The 18774-nt window shown below is 47.7% G+C and overlaps 1 protein-coding gene across 1 annotated transcript; it reads left to right on the top strand.

Annotated features, from left to right (window-relative positions):
* Nucleotides 1-4217: 4217 nt before the first annotated feature.
* Nucleotides 4218-17666, top strand: PIGS (phosphatidylinositol glycan anchor biosynthesis class S). The gene is made up of 12 exons (XM_044672832.1): nucleotides 4218-4326; nucleotides 5541-5680; nucleotides 5781-5892; nucleotides 8243-8332; nucleotides 8578-8669; nucleotides 8840-9047; nucleotides 9468-9610; nucleotides 9713-9827; nucleotides 12225-12370; nucleotides 12802-12902; nucleotides 14031-14241; nucleotides 17031-17666. The coding sequence occupies exons 1-12, from the start codon at nucleotides 4218-4220 to the stop codon at nucleotides 17304-17306; spliced, it is 1743 nt and encodes a 580-aa protein (XP_044528767.1). The 3' UTR covers nucleotides 17307-17666.
* Nucleotides 17667-18774: the final 1108 nt, after the last annotated feature.

Genomic DNA, 18774 nt, shown 5'->3' with positions numbered 1-18774 from the left:
TGGGAAAAGCTTTCTGTAAAAGGTGGGATTTTAGCTGGCACTTGACACAGTCTGTTGTTACAGGGTTGTTGGTTGTTTGTTGTTGTTGAGAGAAATCTGAGGTTTTTTTGTTTTTTTTTTTACTCTTTCCTTTTGTCTTAGTATCAGTTATGAGGCATCGAGGGTCAGGCAATCAGGGTTAAATGACTTGCCTAGGTCACACAGGTGGGAAGTGTCTGAGGTCAGATTTGATTTCAGGTCCTCCCAACTCCAGGTTTCGCTCTCTATTCACAGTATTACCTAGAAAACATGCTCCCTGAGTATGTTTTTAGGTAGCAAAGAAGACAACCATGGATGAGGAGAGACTAGAAATAGAGAGATAGGGAATAATCAATGGAATAAACATCTGGAGAAAATGAGAAACAAAAGAGATCAAAGGCATAAATAGAATAATTTGATAAGGAGATGAGTCACCTCATTTTTTGAAACTGGAAGAATACTAAACCTATATCCCAAAGTAATCAAAGAAAGATAATAAAGACCCTATGAACAAAAAAATTTATAGCTTTCTTTTTGTGATGGCTAAGAAATGAGAACTGGGGTGGGGTGCTTATTAACTTATTAAAAATAGTTGGACAAATTGGTATATGAATGATACAAAATGGTATACAAATGTGACAGAATACTATTGTGTTGTAAAAAAATGATTAAAGGTATCATTTCCAAGAAACCTGGGAAGATTTATTTCAACTGATGCAGAGGGAAATAAAAACTAGGAATGCAATTTATAAAACATCAACATCGTAATATATAAATGGAAATTTTGAACCTTGGATTTCATTCCCCATAAGTCCCTTAATTTTCCCAAAATTCCCTTTAACCTCTCCTTTGCCTCCATGTTTGTGTGATCACGTTATGTTTTATGGTTGGCTGTAACTCCTCCCTCTTTCTTTTTGGTTCCTGGGAGCAAGCTGGTTAGTACCTTTTAGCTAGTCTCTTTTATTAGTTTATTATTAATAACATATTTATAAATATAATATTTATTATTTTGGTATATTAATTTTAACCTCCACAGTAAAGAAACAACTTTGAAAGACTTAAGAGCTCTTATCAAAACTATAACTGACCATGATTCCAGAGAACCAATAATGAAACTCAGGGTGCAAATTGAGACATAATTTTTTTTGGATGTGGACAATATAAGAATTTGTTTTGCTTGACTTTGCATATTTTTAGGAAAAAAACCCAAAGACTTCCTTTTTGTTTATATATATATATTTTTCATTGGGTGGGGGAGGGGAGTTGAGAGGGAAAGAAAGTAGATTTTCATTAATGGGGAAAAAAAGAAACTGCCAGGAAGAAAGGGAATGAAGGGTGATGAAGTAGAAAGTGTTTGAGGTAGTGAATTAGGGAAATGAAAGCTCAGGATTGATGGCTGGAATTTTCTTAGAAAAGGTGAGGCCAATTTGAACTAATAATAATAGTAATAACTAGTATTTTTGTTGGCCCCTTAAGATTTGCAAAGTACTTTATAAATATCTCATTTTGCCCACACAACAACCCTGGGAGGTAGGTGCTATTATTATTCCCACTTTACAGATGAGGCAACTGAGGCAGAGAGGTTAAAATGCCTTGCCTAGGGTCTTACAGGAAAAGTGTGAGACAGAATTTTAACTCAGGTCTTCCTTAATTCTCTAAGGCAATTGCTCAATCCAATAGAACATTATATGAAGTGGCTACAAAGAAAGTTAGTGCAAGAAAGTTAGAGGTTGTTGTTGTTGTTGTTCAACTCTCTGGGACCCTGTGGAACATACTGTCCATGGGGTTTCCTTGGTAAAGATACTGGAATGGTTTGCCATGTCCTTCTCTGGTGGATTAAGGCAAATAATCTGAGGGCAGATTTCAAACTCATATCTTCCTGACTCTAGGCCCAGTATTTTATCCATTGAACCACCTATCTCTGTGTGATGAAAAGCAAACTCTTTTCAACTGAAATAATGCATCCTAATAAGGATGGTGTTGATGATGAGATACTGGTTTATTTGATTCCTCAGTACCCCTCAGTGAAATAAGCCTGAGAGCTTCCCTCATTGGAACTAGTGAGCTTTTTTCAATCTCCAATACAAGTTGGTAAAAACAGGAACCAGGGATTTATTCTTGAAAAACAAAGAAGTATGAAGGAAGGATTAAGGGATAGGGGTTCCCTAACTCTAAGGGATTCTCACTAACCTCCCCCCCTTCTACAACTCCGGCAAGGGAGTCTCTTCTATTATCTTGATGCTCCCTAAGCCCTGGCCTCATGGACTAGATTCCCCAAACCTGAATAGCTAATCCTGACAGTACTTAATCCTCCCAGGTTGGTTTATAGGATGAAACAGGTCTCCAGATATATTCAGGAATGAATTCAGGATGATTGGATCCACCCTAGCTGGGCCAGGCTGGAGTTGGGTTCAGGCCTCACCAACACTGTGGTTTAGTTCTTCTTAGCAGACAGGAACACTTTTCAGCATACAGGAACAGTTTGATTTTACTTCAAAGAAGGGTTTCTTTAGGGGGGCAGCTCGGTAGCTCAGTGGATTGAGAGCCAGGCCTAGAGACAGGAGGTCCTAGGTTCAATCTGGCCTCAGACACTTCCCAGCTGTGTGACCCTGGGCAAGTCACTTGACCCCCATTGCCCACCTTTACCATTATTCCACCTAGGAGCCAATATACAGAATTAAGGGTTTAAAAAAAAAAAAGGAAAAAAAAAGAAGGGTTTCTTTAAACAGGAACAACAGAGGTAAGTCTCTTTAGCTTCATGGGACAAGAAGCCAAAACTCCTCAGCTCAAGAGACTGGAAGTTTAAGAGCTCCCTTGGGCAGTTGGTGTTCCCTTCATAGACACTCTCTTAGTTCCAGAATCCAGAATTCTTTGGTTCCTGGCATGCAGCTAGCTTTCCTCTTGCAAAACTCCTTCCTTGGCTATATTTCACCCATTTCTCTCTCTTCCCCTTGAACATAACTGTCCACGTGCAATCTAGAAACCCCCAAACTTGTAGCCTAGAAAGATCTAATGAACTTAGTTTACTTAGCTTAAAAAGGTGACAGCCCCAGGCTTGACCCAGTCACCTGAGAGTTCCTCCCTGAGGGAAAGGCCAAGCCCAAGCCAAGTGTGATACAATGGGAGAAGCCTCTCCCATTGTATCACACCCTCCTTTGCTTGGCTAGTCTAGGTGGTCGGCAATATACCTAGAGACATATCATTAGACTATCTATCAGAGATAGGGAGGTGATAACGTTGGTCATAGATTGGCCATAACTTCTCTGGAGTGCTGGGTTCCGCCGTAGGTGCCATATTTAAGCAAGGTTAGCCAGAAGAAAGTAATCAGGATGGTGAAGTCCATTTTAGTCCATGCTATATGAGGGGATAGTTTTAGCCTGGAGAAAAGAGGAGACTTGGAAAAGACAATAATATCTGTTTTCCTGTTCTTGAAGAGAGAAGGCTCTACTTGGTCCTGGAAAGGCAAAACTGAGAAGCCACCATTAGTAGTTTTGTAGTTAAGTCTTGTAGTTAAATCAAATATCACCAGGGATACTTGCTAGTTGTTTCACCCTGACCACGCCACTTAGCTCCTGGGGACCTCAGTTTTCTCATCTGTAAAATGGGACGGACAGGGTGGTTTCCAAGATTCCTTACACCTCTAAATCGAGGATTCTATGAGCTAGAAGCAAGGGATGGAAAATGCGAAGAGATAAACAGGTTTGCCATCAGGGAGAACTTCCTAGCAATGAAAGCTGTCTAACAGTGCCATGTTTTGCTCGGGGATTCTGGGTCTGTACTTGCCTTTCTTTGCGTCTATGACGACTAAGAAATGCTTGTCGATTTGACTAGAGGTAAACCGGACCTCCATCCTTCCAAGATGACGTCAGTCAGGTCTATTCCACCGCCCTTGCAGTTCCTCCACGCCCTTAGGGGGCGTCACCCGCCAAGTTCTGACAGGGAGCCGCTAGAGCAGGTGCTTTCAACCCGATGTCGCATTTCCTTGGCCCGCGCGCCTCTAGCTTTTTCGTCCTTAGCTGCAGCTCGTAGTGAGGGGCGTGCTGCGCTCAGGAGTTGCTAGGGGATACCGCCCTAGGATTGGCCGACAGTGAAGCCTGACTCCGCTCTATCCCGGGAGGGGGTGCGGCACGCTAGATTCTGATTGGACAATGCTGGCGTAGCCCCGCCTCGGCTCCACCTGGCCTCTGCTGCAGGGAAGGATGGCGGAAGGGATCATGGCGGAGCGAGGTCGAATGGACCGCGTACGTGGGGACCGGCACCCGGAGCGGGACCGGAACCAGGCGTTGGCAGCGCTGACCATGGACCCAGGTGTGGAGGTGCCGGTCCTGGAGTTGGGGTCCGAATCGGGCGGGGCCTCAGTGGAAGAAGGGGGGGAAACTGAGGCCCTGTGGAGGGTGGGGACCTGCCTGACTCGCGGCACTGGGGGAGGGGAAAGGCTCGCCAGCTCCCCCCTCCTGCGTGGGAGTGGGAGAGAGGGAGACGTGCTTGTATGCGCAAACGCGCACTTCTATATGGTCATGTGCATCGCTTATGGGGGTGTGTATGGGCATGTGCCCTTGGGAGTCTGTGCTCGGGCTGTATTTATCACGGGTGGAGGTGTATGAGCTCGTGCTCTTGGGCGTACGTGCACGCACATATTGGCCTTTGTGTGCATCTCGCGCGTGGGATGGCGTGTTTGTATGCTTCTCTACCTGCACCTTTGGGTGTGTATGGGCATGTGCATGTTTGTGTGCTTATACGTGCGTATAGGTGTATTTGCATGTGTATTGTGTGTGGAAGGACTAGAAACTCTCCTTGGAATGTGTGAGCCCATGCATGTGTATGTGCCAGAGCCAGTCCCAGCATAAAGTACATGCAGAAAATATTACATGGGATTGTCATAGAACAGTTATGTTGAAATATAGTTATTAGAATAGTAGTAAAAAGGAGAAAGAAAATGAAGCCCCAGAGGTTGAGCCTCCGGGCTAGAGGCTCCCTTTAGAATTTGGATGGACACGCATGTGTGTGCATGTTGGTAGGCTCACCATAGCGTGTATGTGTGTGAAAGATTTATTCTCAGCAAGAGGTCTTTTAAATGCACAAAATATCACATAGGATTGCCATAGAAACTAGCTATGTTGAAACACAATTTTTAAAATAGTAAGAAGGAGAAAAAAAATGAAGACCTCAGATTAAGAGCCCCCCTTTTATGTAAGAAAGGAGGAGTTGGAACTCCCTTTAGTGTGAGGTGGAGGAGGAAAGATTAGAGACTCCCCTTGGAGTATGTAGAATTGAAACTCTTTTGGGAGTGGAAGGGGGATGGTAGGGTCTAATATGGGCACTGTAGGCCAGCTCCCAGACTACAGGGGCATGGGCTGGCTTTTGTTTTCTTCGAAGCCCCCAGTGCCTAGCACAGAGTGAGCACTGACTGACCCTTGAGTCATTGAGGTTAATGGGCTTCCCTTTCCCATTTCTTCTAGGGAGGATTTTCTGGGTAATTCTCCTTCCTTGTCTCACCTCTCCCCACTGTTTTCTTCCCCTAGAGAAGATCCGGGGCAAACATGCTGCCCTTTGCTTTGCCACCATGGCTGTCATGCTGGGGCTGCCCCTGTGGTGGAAGACAACAGAAACCTACAGGGCCTCCCTGCCTTATGCCCAGATCAGCCAGCTGGACTCCTTGTTGGTGAGGCCTTCTTAGGGGGGCAGCAGAAGCATGGTGATGGTGGAGGGGAGGAGGAATATGTTACCTCTGCTGGGGGCCCCAATCTTCTCTCTTCTTTTAGATTCGGCTCAGAGTTCCAGTGTCTGTGGTGTTTATCCAGGGTTCTCTGCCCATTGTGGATCAGCAAAAACTGCCTTTCACAATTGTAAATGAGCGCGATGTCCCACTGAAATGTGAGTCTCCTCCACCCCAATCTCCCTGTGTCTCTGACTCCTCCAGCTCTTAGGGATGAATATAGGGATACCATGACAAACTTTTTGGGGTTTGGGAAGGAATTGAACAAAGCACAATGTCTTGGAGCCTGGTTGTCCCGTCAAGTTGATCAAGGGAGATTTTGTTATTACCATGGTAAAGTTAATATGTGCTTTAGAAAACACTACAAATTAATTTATGGTCTCATGTATATGCCCTCCCCATTATTGTGTATTTCTTTGGATACTGAATTTATAGTTTTAAAAACAGCTAATCAAAAGCTAAGTGACAGATTTTTCTCAGCATCCATGGGAGAGAGGAAGTTTACCTATTAGTAATCATGGTAATAGCTGACATACTGTACTTACACATTTACAAAATGTTGAAGTACATGAACTCATTTGTTCCCCACAACAAGCCCTTGAAGTGGGAACTACAAATATTGTTATTCCTATTTTACATTTAAGGAAACTGAGGCTCATTGATGCAGTGACTTGCCCAGGGTCACCCAGTTGTAAGTACCAGGAGGTGGGATTAAACCTCCTCTCTTCCTGACTCCATGCCTTGTCCTCTATCCTCTCTGCCCTGTTTTCTTGCTGCCTTATTAAGTACTATAGTTGTTAGGACTGAATATGTTCCTTTATAAAATGACCATCCTCCAAACTGATCTCTGCTTCTGTTTCTAAAACATACCCTAAAACACGTTGTTACTCAACTCAGAAATCTTTAGTGGTTCCCTCTTTGCCTTTAGGATATAAGTATAGCAACATCCTTCTCCTGCCATTTTAAAGTCCTCAGCAACCTGGCTCCCAGCTTTCGGTCTTATCTTCTTTCTTTCTTTTTTTTTTTTTTTTTAAACCCTTACTTTCTATCTTGGAATTGATACAAGATCCCAAAGCAGAAGAGTGGTAAGGGTTAAGTGGTAAGTGCAACTGGGGTTAGTGACTTGGCCAGAGTACATACAGCTACGACATTTCTGAGGCAAGATTTGAACCCAGGATCTCCCTACTCCAAGGCTGGCTCTATCCACCGAGCCATCTAGCTTCCTCTGAGGATTTTTTTTTCCTTGAAAACTATACCAAAAGTTTCACAAGAACAGTTTGTATTTTATCTAAACTTGGTAACTCTTCCCATTTCTTTCTCAACTCCTTCTCATTTTCCTGCATAAGTGATGAGTTTAGTGGAACAAAATTTTCCACCAGGTGCTCCTTTCTAACTCTGTTAGGCTTAGACTGATGTGGGAATTAATTCATCCTTGAGCACTCACCAAGAAACTGCAGAGAGAGGGGGACACTACAGAGCAGATGATAGAGGAAATTGGCCTGTGGTGCCAAATTTCATTCCTTCATCTGAACTCTCAAGAGTGGATGAGGCCTTATGCCAGGGTGATTGGTAGTGCTCAGTCCATGCCAAACTATGACATGCCAGTGGTTGCTCTCCCTGGCCTCCACAGACCTTTTCCTCTCAAGAGAATTAGGCCTTTCACCTCATTTAACCTTTCCTTGCAGGTGACCCTCTCCTTTTTCAGAAACATTTTGCCCCCAGGAATAATGCTAGTTGAGGATGAGAACAGTCACTGTCCTAGACTGGTTTGGACTCCCTAACAGGGGGAGAACTATTCTCAAAAGCCTGGTGTTATTTAAGAATCTACTCATTCTTCCTTCCCTCAGCCATGCTGAGGTTCAGTGTTTTTGCAGGATGGGGGCCTACCCTAGTCCTGGGCTGCCTTCTCTCCTGGGCAGGCCCAAATGCCAGGCAGAGTGTTCATAGGGAACAGAAGGGGATGTGTTATCTGGGCCTCCATGACCCATGGCAAGGAGAGCTGATCCTATTTCTGAAGGAAGGCCAAGGGTGGGGTGGAGGAACAGTGATACATACCAAAGAAAAGTACAATAGGAAGCTTTTAGTACAGTAGGAGGGATAAGACAGGACACATGAGGAAGTCAGACAATACTTGATAAATATTCTCAGAATAGGAAAGCTACTGACAGTATGGAAGGAGAGGAAGAACCTTTGAGGTGGAGGGGGAGGCCCAGAAAGGGTCCATCTTTCTGACTTAAAGAAGAGGCAGTATCTGACCTGATATGCCGCCGCGAGGGACATGTAGGAGTTGGGGATAGAACGTTATAAGGTGAAGAGACCATGTGAACAGTGATGACGAGTGGGGGAAGTACAGGCAGATTTGGAGACAAGTGAAAAGGGAGCAAATAGCCAAATTGACAGCCAAGGCTTCTGGGCCTTTTCTTGCCTCTTAGGAGTGCCTGGGATGAGCTGACAGCTTGGGAATCTCCTGAGGGCCAGCCCCTGAGCCCATACTTCCTTTTCTTTCAGGCAAAATGAAGCTCAAGAGCCGATTCCAGCAGGCCTATCGGATGGCAGGGTCCCATGAGGAGCGGGCCCTGAAAATGGACACTATTCAAGGTATGAGGAAGGGAACCAAGTAGGGGACTTGTGCTTTCCTTTTCTGTGGCCTCTGTGGATAAAGGCAGCATAAATGGGGCCACTGAGGAGCCCTCTAGGGGAAGCAGCTTTCCCAGGGGCACTCATGAGGAATATTGGGCTCTTAGATGAGGGAAACCCTTTGGTCTGGGGGTGTCTCCATGCTTTCCGGATGGGGGGGATGGCGGTATCAAGCCTCCCGCCCAACTGGCTGCTCTTTTCCTTAGAGGCCGAAGCTGCATTACCTTCACCAAAGGAGGATACAGTGGGCTCACTGAACATATTTGTGATCCCTGAAAAATCCTCACTGCTCCCCCAGGTAAAGAGTCACGGAAACTTTGCTCTTTCCTTTTGACAAGTCCTTTACAGTCCAGTAGAAGTCTCCATTATAGGGGTCATCTCCATTCACCACCATCTCATGTAGGTGGGGGGTGATGCCTTACTTCCTAAGCCATCCCTACATCACCTACCCTTCTGTCCTCCCCACAGGACAAGATGAGCTACATTGGGCCCAAGAGGACCGCATTCGTTCGGGGAGCCCAGGGACGGCAGGCCTTGACAGTGATTGGCCAGAGAGTGCTGCAGGTGGCCCAGTCCATGTCCCTGACTGATGAGGTCCTTGCTGCTGCCTTGGGTGACCGCCTCCCAGAGGACAAGAGAGGCTCCGACAAGAGGCGGCCCCTTAAGGCCAGCCTGGGTAAATGGCCAAGCCCCCGATCCTCCCTGGCTGCCTGTACAGGCCCAGAGAGGGCCCTGACCTTGTCACCATGGCTCAATGGACCTGACAGGGTCTCAGAATTGGAATTCTAAATTTGTACCTGGCCAAGGGTTATTCAGCCCGCCGGGCCTCCTAGGCCAGAGCCTTTCGCCCCTCTCCCCTTTCCCATGCTGGTCTGTGTGAATAAAATTGGTTCTGCCCTTGGGTGGCTGCTGAGTTTCTGTTTAAAAAAGAAAAAAAAAAAGCTGAATCCCATTTGTGGTTAGATGCTGTGTGGTGCTGATGGAGAACAGTCCTGCTCATTGGGAGAAGTGGGAGACTCTCTGTCTCCTCCCTTCTTTGGTTCCTTTCCCCCAGTCTAGGGGCTTACTGACCTCTCCTACTCCCCTTCTTCTACAGGCTATGAGATAACCTTCAGTTTACTGAACCCTGATCCCAAGTCCCATGAGGTTCACTGGGACATCGAGGGGGCAATGGAAAGTTTTGTGCAACCCTTCCTGTCTCTGTTTGGCGCCCTCGGGAACTTCTCCATGGACTCTCAGGTGAGGGGCACTGGGTGAGGTGCTGCCCTCCTGAGGCTTCCTTCCCAGGGGAGACTCGGAGTCCTTCCTTGTTAACCAGCTGGTCCCTCATGCCTCCCCCAGATCCTGTACTATGCCATGCTGGGCGTGACTCCTCGCTTTGATGCTGCCTCTTCCAGCTACACTCTGGCTGCACACAGCCTCCCCCATGTCATCAACCCCGTGGAGGCCCGTCTGGGTGAGCAGAGTGTCTTGGTGGGGTGGAGGTGGAGTACGTGGTGGAGGAATTACAGAAGAGAAGACTGTGTGAGTGTGTGTGAACATGTGTGTGTGTGTGTGTGTGTGTGTGTGTGTGTGTGTGTGTGTGTTTTCGTGTTTGTGCGTGCACATACTTGGTACTGGGGCAGGAGGGGCTGGTGGGGCAGAGGGGAGGCCAGGTCTTAGTAGCCTGGCGTGAGGAGGAAGTGGTTATTTCTGGGGAGGTTTCTGTTGTTACTCTGGTCAGTCACACATGTCTGCTGTGTGTAGACTTTTCACTGTACAGAAATGAGAAGAAAATGCTCCTGTCCTCAGAGAACCAGCATTCTTTTGGGGGAGAAAGTGTGGAAAATAAATGTGAAAATAAAATGTGCAAAATAAACCAAAGGTCATCTTGCTAGGGAAACAGAGGCACCTTGGAGGCTGGGGAATGAGGCTGGGCCTCCTGGGAGGAGGAAGGCAAGGAGATTGGAGTCCAGGCCCGGGACACAGGAGACAGAATGTTGTATGTGATGAAGAGTAAGAAGGTCAGCTTGGCTAAAACACAATGTGTGAAGGGAAGCCTGGAAAGGTAGGTTTGAGCTTGATTGTGAAGGAGTTTAAATGCTAAGTGACAGTTTGACTGTTATTCTAGAGACAGTAGGGAGTCACTGGAGTTTATTGAGTGAGGGAATGACTGGGTTAGTCTGTGCTTTAGGAATGCTACTCCAGGACCTTTGTGGAGAGGGACAGGCTGGCTTGATGTAAGGAGACCAGTTAGGATCAGGTAAAAGAGCTGAACTAGGATGTGTCTGAGATGAGCAGAAAGAATGTGTGAGAGTTGGTGGAAGGAGAAACAGCACAAGCTGGTGATTGGTTTGTTGTAGGGATGGAAGGAGAGGTGAGATGTTGAAGACTAAGCTTATGGATTTGGTGTTGATTGACAGAAATAGGGAATGCAGAAAACAGATGGATTTGGGGACAGGAAAATGATTTTTGTTCTGGCTTGGTTGAGTCTGCAGGGCCTGCAGGACATCTAGCCCAGAAAGTCCAGTGGGTAGGTGGTGGTGCCAACTTGGACCTCAATAAGGCCTTAGATGTGCCCTGATATCACCTGTATAAAGCTGATGATGGGAGCTCATATACGTCCTCCCAAAGTCATCAGTCTTCGCAGTTCAGGTGTTTGGTAGAAAGTGGTGCCAGGGCTTAATCTATACCAGGTTGAACTTGGGTTCCAGATGGGGATCTAAACCCACTTAGAGAAGTCATGAACAGCAGGCATAAAAAAGGGTATCCCAGGTGAGGAACACACAGGGAGGTCCTGACCCCCTAATGGACCCCCTGGGGAGGGGAGTTTGTGAGTCCTGGCAGCCACTTTGGGGGGTAGGCATCATCCTGTTTCATCAGTGCCTAGTGTTCCCTCAGAGACCCAGATTGCAAGCTCTTCATGCCTTATCAGGGAGCTTTGGTGAGTTGTTATGGATGAACATTTGGGAAAAGAACCATTAAACAACTTGGGTGGAATTCTACAGCAGGTGAGTTTTCCACTTCTCTCAGGCCTTTGCCCCCTAGGAAGGAGCCCATGAGGCTCTTGGTCACCATTTCCCTCACCAGGAAAGTATTAGATAATTTCCTTTATGTAGAGGCAGCTGTGACTTGCTGGACACCCTCTCTCTGAGGATATCATGAGGGCAGTTGGAAAGAAATGTTATTATTAAAAATGATGATGGCTGAGATCAAAAGGGAGAATAGTATTTTAATAAAAGCCATGCTGATAGAGATAAACTGACCACGCGCCTGTAAGAAAAACCTATTCCAACCTCACCTCAGCCATTTACCTTCCTCTCTCCTCGAGCTCAGGTAACTAAAGAGGAAGTTCCAAGTCACTCCCCCCTACTTAAAACAGTCCCTCACCTTTAATACGTCATCCAAAACAGGAAACCCATGAAACCTGTTGGACCACGGGAAATGTAGTTTTAAGGACCCCCACAGGTCCACAGAAGTTTGTCAAACACTATATTGAGGTTCAATCCTTCCAAATAGAACCCCAGGTGATTTTAACTAACACAGAAAGGAATCTTGAATGGTGGCCTTGGGGGTTCAGAGTGGAGCCATTGGAGTGTTTCTGTAGAGGAGGTGCTGGGCATGGGCTTGTGGCCATTTTCTTCTGACTGTATATTAGGCCCCTGCCATCCATGGAGGTTTTAGGCCTAGTCTCAGCAGGGCCGGGTAAGTTTTCAGCTTTACCCTAGAAGAGTTTGTGGGAGAGGTGAGATGTTAGATGCTGTTTGAGTAATGAGGGGACTGGGGGAGAAAAGCAGCTTCTGGGGACCAGATCATGTGATGTGGCTTTAGAGCAGCCTCAGAGGTGTCCTTCCTGGTCTTCTTTCTTTTCTAGGATCCAGCGCTGCCTCCCTCAACCCAGTGATCAACTTCCTTCTATATGTGCCTGAGCGTGCCCACTCTCCCCTGTATATCCAGGACAAGGATGGAGCCCGGGTAGCCACCAATGCTTTCCATAGCCCCCGCTGGGGTGGCATCATGGTAATGCCCTCAGCCCTGCTCCTCAGGAGAGCTAGCAGCTTTTTGCCCTTCTAAGGCCCCACTGTTTGTCCTGGGATTTCTTTGATGTCATCTTGTTTCAGGATATGGGGATTCCCTCAGGCTTGGGTTTGTGACTCCTCTCAGATTGGGAGCTCCCTGAGAACAAGAGCTGTCTTCTGTTTCTTCTTTTCAAGTTTTATTGATGTCTTTTTGTCCTTACATCCCTGTCATTTTGGGCTCTACCCCTTTCCCATAGGAGCCTTCCCTTGTAACACAGATAAGCATGGCAGCTGAATTTGTTCTGCACCTACTGAAGTGTGGTGGGACCAAGATTAGTCACTGTCCTTTTTGTCATCATCTCTAACATCTAGTCCAGGGCTCTGCCTGCAGCAAAGTCACCCAGTCTCTGACTTTGATGTCCCCTTCTACAGGTGTATAACGTTGACCCCAAAGCCTACAATACCACCAGGTTCCCTGTGAAAGTCAATGTGGACATGGTACAAGTGATGGAAGTGTTCCTGGCCCAGATGCGGTGAGGGCCATGGATGCCCCCAGTTTTGGCTGGCAGAAGGGAGATGTGGGGCTAGCTACTAAGAGAGAGGCAATGGGTCAGCTAGGTTAGCACAGTGCGGAAGACCTGGGTTCAAATTTGGCCTCAGATGTTTCCTAGTTGTATGACCCTGTTTATGTAGGCCTTACTACTCTTCTGCCTTGGAACCCATACTTAGTGTTAATTTTAAGACAGAAGGTAAGGGTTTAAAAAAGAAAAGAGAGAGAGAGATGGGTATCAAATGTTACAGATCCAGTGCCTCTCCACTCTGGGGAGTGTTCTGTCTCCAGACCCTCAAGAGCACATGGGGAGGGTCACGTTCAGTGGTAGAAGGCCTGATCTTACTCTGAAGACTTGGTGCCTTTTTCCTTACAGGAACAAAGCTAGTAAAGAAACCCAGGCTGACTTCAGGAAAGGCCAGGGCTAGGGCAAAGGCTGCAGGCCAGCTCTGGGATTTCATTGGTATATGGGGCTCTAAGGGAGGAACCGCCTCTTCTCATGAAGGTCAAGGGCAGCATGCTAAGCCTTGCTGCATTTCCTTAGGCACTGAGAGGTTTATCCCATTGCCTAAGGCCAACCTCTAAGTCACCCAGAGGCCAGGTCTTCCAGATTCACCAGTACACCACTCTCCCTTCCTAGTTCAGAAAGTTTAGACAAATTGTTGCATGATAGAACCTTAATTTAGTTTAGCAAACACATCCTGAGTGTTCATAGTATGCATTACAGGGTTGACCTCTGTGGCTGAGGGGGGGCAAGAGATGCATTAGACATATTTGCCTCAGGGATCATGTGCATGCTATTGGAATAAGGCAGGACCCAGATGGCTAGTATGAGGCAGGAGAGAACTGTGTCCTGAGGAGGCTCCACAAGGCTGGGGTTGTGGGGAGAAGGCACATTTGCTGCTTGGGGGTGGATGGTATATCAGGGATGTGTTGTGGAGAACGTAGCATGCGTTATTGGGGGAATTTGGGCACATCCATAATCTTTGGCAGCCACTAATTTTCCTTTGAAGCCCTCATCAGAAACCAAATCCTGCATGGATAGGAGTGATAGTTATACTCTTAACTGCCGTTCAGTTCTACCTATTTCTCTCCCCTTCCTGTTTTTCAGGTTGCTTTTTGGGATCCCTTATCCTCAGATGCCAGCAAACTATGTTCTGGCAGAACCTCCAAGTGAAGGGCTGAGGTCCTGGGAACTGGACAGGCTGCTGTGGGCCCGCACCGTGGAGAACTTGGCTACGGTCACAACCACTCTGACCTCCCTTGCTGAGTTGCTAGACAAGATTAGCAATATTGTTATCAAGGATGATGTGGCTTCAGAGGTGTGTGTTTTGGATGGGCAAACACTTGTGCCACTTAATTCCATTCAGTGAGCATTTGCCAAGCCCCCACTGTGCAGGCATTGTGCCAGAAATGGCTGTTGCCCTCAAGAAACTAGTCTGCCTCTCCCTTGCTTGAATAACAACATAAGATTCTTACAGACCTCAATGAGGAGGGAACATGTGCCAGGCACGGGTGCATGGTTTGTGCAGACATGTGGAGGTGTGATCTATGTGGTCTGGTTTGGGTGAGTGTAGAGTCCTTGGTGAGGCATTGTGAGAATAAAGCTGGAAAGGAATGTAAAGGCAGATGGTGAAGAGCCTTCGGAGCCAGGCTAAGGAGTTTGTGTTTTATCCCAGGGGCCATAGGGAGTCATAGAAGGTGGTCAAGCAGGAGAGTAACCTGGTGTCATAGGATCCTAGACCTAGAGCTAACTTCAGAGGCCACTGAGTCTAGCTCCCTCATTTGACAGGAGGAAACTGAGGCCCAGGATGAGGAAGTGCCTTGCCTAAGGGTGAGAGGCCGTAAAATGTCAGGAAGTAGGACTGAACCCAGGTCTTCTGACATCAGAGCCATCATCAGTCAGTTGTGTTGCCTGTCTCCCACCCACAATTGCCCTGTCCAAATGAGCTCTCCCTTGTAACAAAGGAAATTGGTTAAGCTGAGCCAGCTGATGGGAACTATATTTGCTTTCCAGTCCTGAGTACCTTCATCCCCATTGCTCTCTTCAAGCCAGAGTGAGTCAAGGTGACCACTTAGTGACTAGTTATGGTAGGTGGGGGTCTTGTTGTCTTGGGCCTACAGAAATCACTCTCCATTACTTGGTATAAGTCTTACCCTGTTTCTCTTGAGTCCTCCATGTTTCTGGTCCATGTGGTGCCATGGAGTGTGGGCAAGACATGGACTCCAGCCTGACCTCAAACCCTAGGCAGCTGTGGGACTCTGCACAGGTGACTTAACCTCTTCCAGCCTCAGTTTCCTCATCTGTAAAATGGAAGTAAGACTAGCACCTATTCTTAGCATCATGAGGATCAAAGGAGATAATCTGTGTTAAGTTCTTTGTAATCCTGAAACACTTTAGAAATGTCAGCTATCGTTATGGTCCTCTTTTTCCTTACAGGGTAGTACCATTCATTCCATTCATATGCTACAGTTTGCTGGGCATCCACATTGTTTCCAGGTTTTTACTACCACAAAAGGTCTTACCAGAACTCTTGGCTGCTCTGGCCTTGCTGTCTTCCTGTAGCCTTCTTGGGGCATATGCTTGGGAGGGAGAACTCTGAGTCAGAGCATTAAAACAGTCATTACAGATTTTTCTTGTGCATATTCCAAAATGGAGGAACATCATTTTGGCATCTCTCAAGCTGTCCGGGATGTAGAGGGGAAGATGCCAATGAGAGCTGTTAAGTAGTCTAGGAGAGAGGCTGTGAGAGCCTGGATGAGCAGGGAAGGTAATGGAAAGGTTAAAGCGAAGGAAGCAGACTCTATAAGGCTTATTAAATTGAGGATTTGGGGGTAGAAGAGGGGCAAAGTCAAGGGTGATGGAATTGATGAAAGAGGATGGTCATAACCTTGGTGGAAGGAGGAAAGTGGGGAAAACCTTTGGGAGATGACGAGTTCAGGACCAGAGCTGAAGAGAGCAGTTTTGAACTGACTAAATTTGGAAATCATTTGTATAGGGATCTCTGAACCCGTGAGATCTGAGGAGATGGCCAAAGGCGAGATTCAGGAGGCATCAGAAAAGAGGGCCCAAGACAAGGCTAAGAAATGTCCTTGATTTGAGTGGGAGCTGGCTGGAGATTTGGGGAGAGGGTTTAAATAGGAGAAACCCTGGGAGAGATGTCACAGGTGCCAAAGAAAGGGAGAGTATTCAGAAGAAGAGGGAGGATGGGACAGAAGAATGGCCATTTGATTTAGTACTAAAAAATAGTTGATTACTTTGGAGAGAGCAGTTTGGATTGAGTGGAGAAGCTGAGAAGCCGAGGTCTCGATAGGGAAAGGCCAGTTGTTTCACAGACACTGAGTCAGGGGAGAATGTGAAGATGTGTAGGAGTGTTGAGGGATGTAGTAAGGGACATAAGGTCCTCTGCTGAGGAAACTCACCCCCGTTTTATAGATGTTGAAACTGTGGCAGTTGGAGGTGAAGTGATTTGCACAGGGTAACACAGCTATTATCTGACATTCTGTCTTTCTGATGCCACGTCCAGTGCTTTTTGTACAGTGGTGCTACCCAACTGGCCTGAGGAGTTGAGGAACAGCTTTGGGTGGCTGTGATTGGATCATACAGGAAGACTCAAAGCATTGCAGGGAGACAGAGAACATAACATTTGTAGTGGTCTCTGCACACCTGGGGGACTTCTCTACCTCCAGTCAGTAATGCCAGGGTCGGAGCAGGGAAGGCAAGACGTTGGTGTGGCCCAAATAGCAGCAGGGACTTCAGTGGTGGATGGTGGTTCCCAGTTGAATTAGTCATTTCTAGGGGGAGGACATTAGAGAGAAAGAAGGGAGGCCCAAGCACATGGGAAGATGTGGAGGACAGAGACTGATGAAGGAGGATGGAAGAATATACTTAGGAGGGTTGAAGCAGAGGGAGGTGGCAGGATCAGAAATTGTCACCAGAAATTAGAATTGGTGTTGGCACCATAATGGAGGATTACCCAGGTTAAAGTAGCCCTCTGAGGAGCAGAACTGAAACGATGACACGTATAGGGAGTTTGTATTTGTTAGTGCTCCCCTTGCCCCCCCCAAGTCTAACTTAGGCCCCAAAGGTGATTGGTGTCCTTTTGCTCAGGTATACCTAGCTGTGGATGCTGTCCATGATACAATAGTGGAGCTGGCTGCCGGGAACCTGCACTCTGCTTTCCATGCCAGCCGGGAGGCAGTGACATCTTCGGAGAAGGCCTTCTTTGACCCCTCCCTTCTTCACCTCCTCTACTTTCCTGATGACCAGAAGTTTGCCATCTACATTCCCCTCTTCCTGCCCATGGCAGTGCCCATTTTCCTTTCCATGATCAAGATCATTCTGGAGAACCAAAAAATCAGGAAGGATATTGAAAAGGTGGACTGAGTTTGAAGCACAAAGAATGGGAGGCAAAGGGAAGCTGGGATTGGGTGAAGATGGTAGCTTGGAGAGTAGATGAATTATTGCTCCTGGGAAGAGCTTGGTCCCATTCTGGAGAGTCCTGATTCTTTTGTGCATCCTTTGTGTCCTCCTACAGATCCTTTTGGCTAGAAGCCAAGCCTTCGTGGTGGGATGGGGTGGGTGGGTGGGTGGCAGGCAGGCAGGGGGGCAAAGGGAAGGCCTTCCAAAAAGTCCCCTGCCCTGGGGTCTCCAGTCAGCATAAGGGATAATAAGCCTATTTGGTGGGATGGGAGGGTTAGGGGAAAGGAGAAACAAAAGGAAATAAACGTCTTTGTGTCATCCTGTCTTTTGCATTCTGCCTGTGTTTTATTCACTCTTTGGTTTAAATTTAGGGCTCTCAGCTGAGACTCTTGGGGGACAAAATGGTGGGACCGATTTCTGTGGTCCTGTAAACCCTGGCAGGGAAAGCCTTGGTGGAGCTGGCTACCATAAGTGTACAGAATGGGTGGACCCCCCCCCCCCAATGTCTTGCAGGGAAAATCCTGTGATGGAATGTTCCAGGCTCACTTGTCACCCTAGAAATCCTGGCTGAGCCCCTGCTTTCTGAATTCACTTTGCCCTCTCAGCCCCTTCACAGATGAGATGGCCCCAGGCACTGGAATGGACTGGCCTTAGCTGGGTTGGGGCTCAATTTCCTCTTCCAGGAGAACAGGAGGCTTTAGATGTTCCCATTGGAAGGTTGAGGGCATCTTGGCAGTCCATTGCATTTGCCCTCCCTTCCTTGTTACCTGCCATCCAGTGCAGCAGGTGGGCATGAGCCCCCTCAGAGGAATGAGCCTCTGAGTCTGTGAAGGGAGATTGGCAATGGGTGCCGCCACAGCCATTGATCTCTACAGCCTCTGCAGCTTCCTTTTCTTTTCCCAGAGCTGGCATTGCCCAAGCAAAATGCCATCCGGCCCCACCTTGTTTCCTCCCCCTTCCCCTTCATTCTTGAGCTGGGCCCTTGGAAGCCTAGTTTCTCATCCTTCCCCCCTCCCCCCCCCCCACCTTTTCCCCAAGAGGGGCATGAGGGTTGCTGGCACTCCGGGGTGACTTTCTGGGTTGTATGGGCATGAGATGAGGGCTCCCCTTGGGGGCAGGATTTCAGGGATCCCTTTGTTCCCCTTTAGGGAGGGGCCCTGACCAGTAGCCCTGGCCGCGGTGCCAGCTCCGAACGTGATTTGGGACCATCTGCTTTCCCAAATGGACTGTCCTTGCCCCTCCCGCTGAGCCTGGCACTGGGGAGGCGGAGAGGTGGGGGGAGCCCTGGGGGTGGGGAGAAGGGACGGACTCAGGGCATGTGAAGGGAGGAAGGCTGAGGCCGGAGGTCCGGGGCGCGCAGCCAGGCAGGCCTGGGGGTGGAGCAGAGAGCAGGTACCTGGGGGGGCGGGGCCCGGGAGCTGCGGGGGGAGGC

This window comes from Gracilinanus agilis, chromosome 4 (assembly GCF_016433145.1).
Source record: "Gracilinanus agilis isolate LMUSP501 chromosome 4, AgileGrace, whole genome shotgun sequence".
Taxonomy (NCBI): domain Eukaryota; kingdom Metazoa; phylum Chordata; class Mammalia; order Didelphimorphia; family Didelphidae; genus Gracilinanus; species Gracilinanus agilis.
The sequence above is the reverse complement of the archived record's forward strand: the minus strand, read 5'-3'. Positions and strand labels throughout refer to the sequence as shown.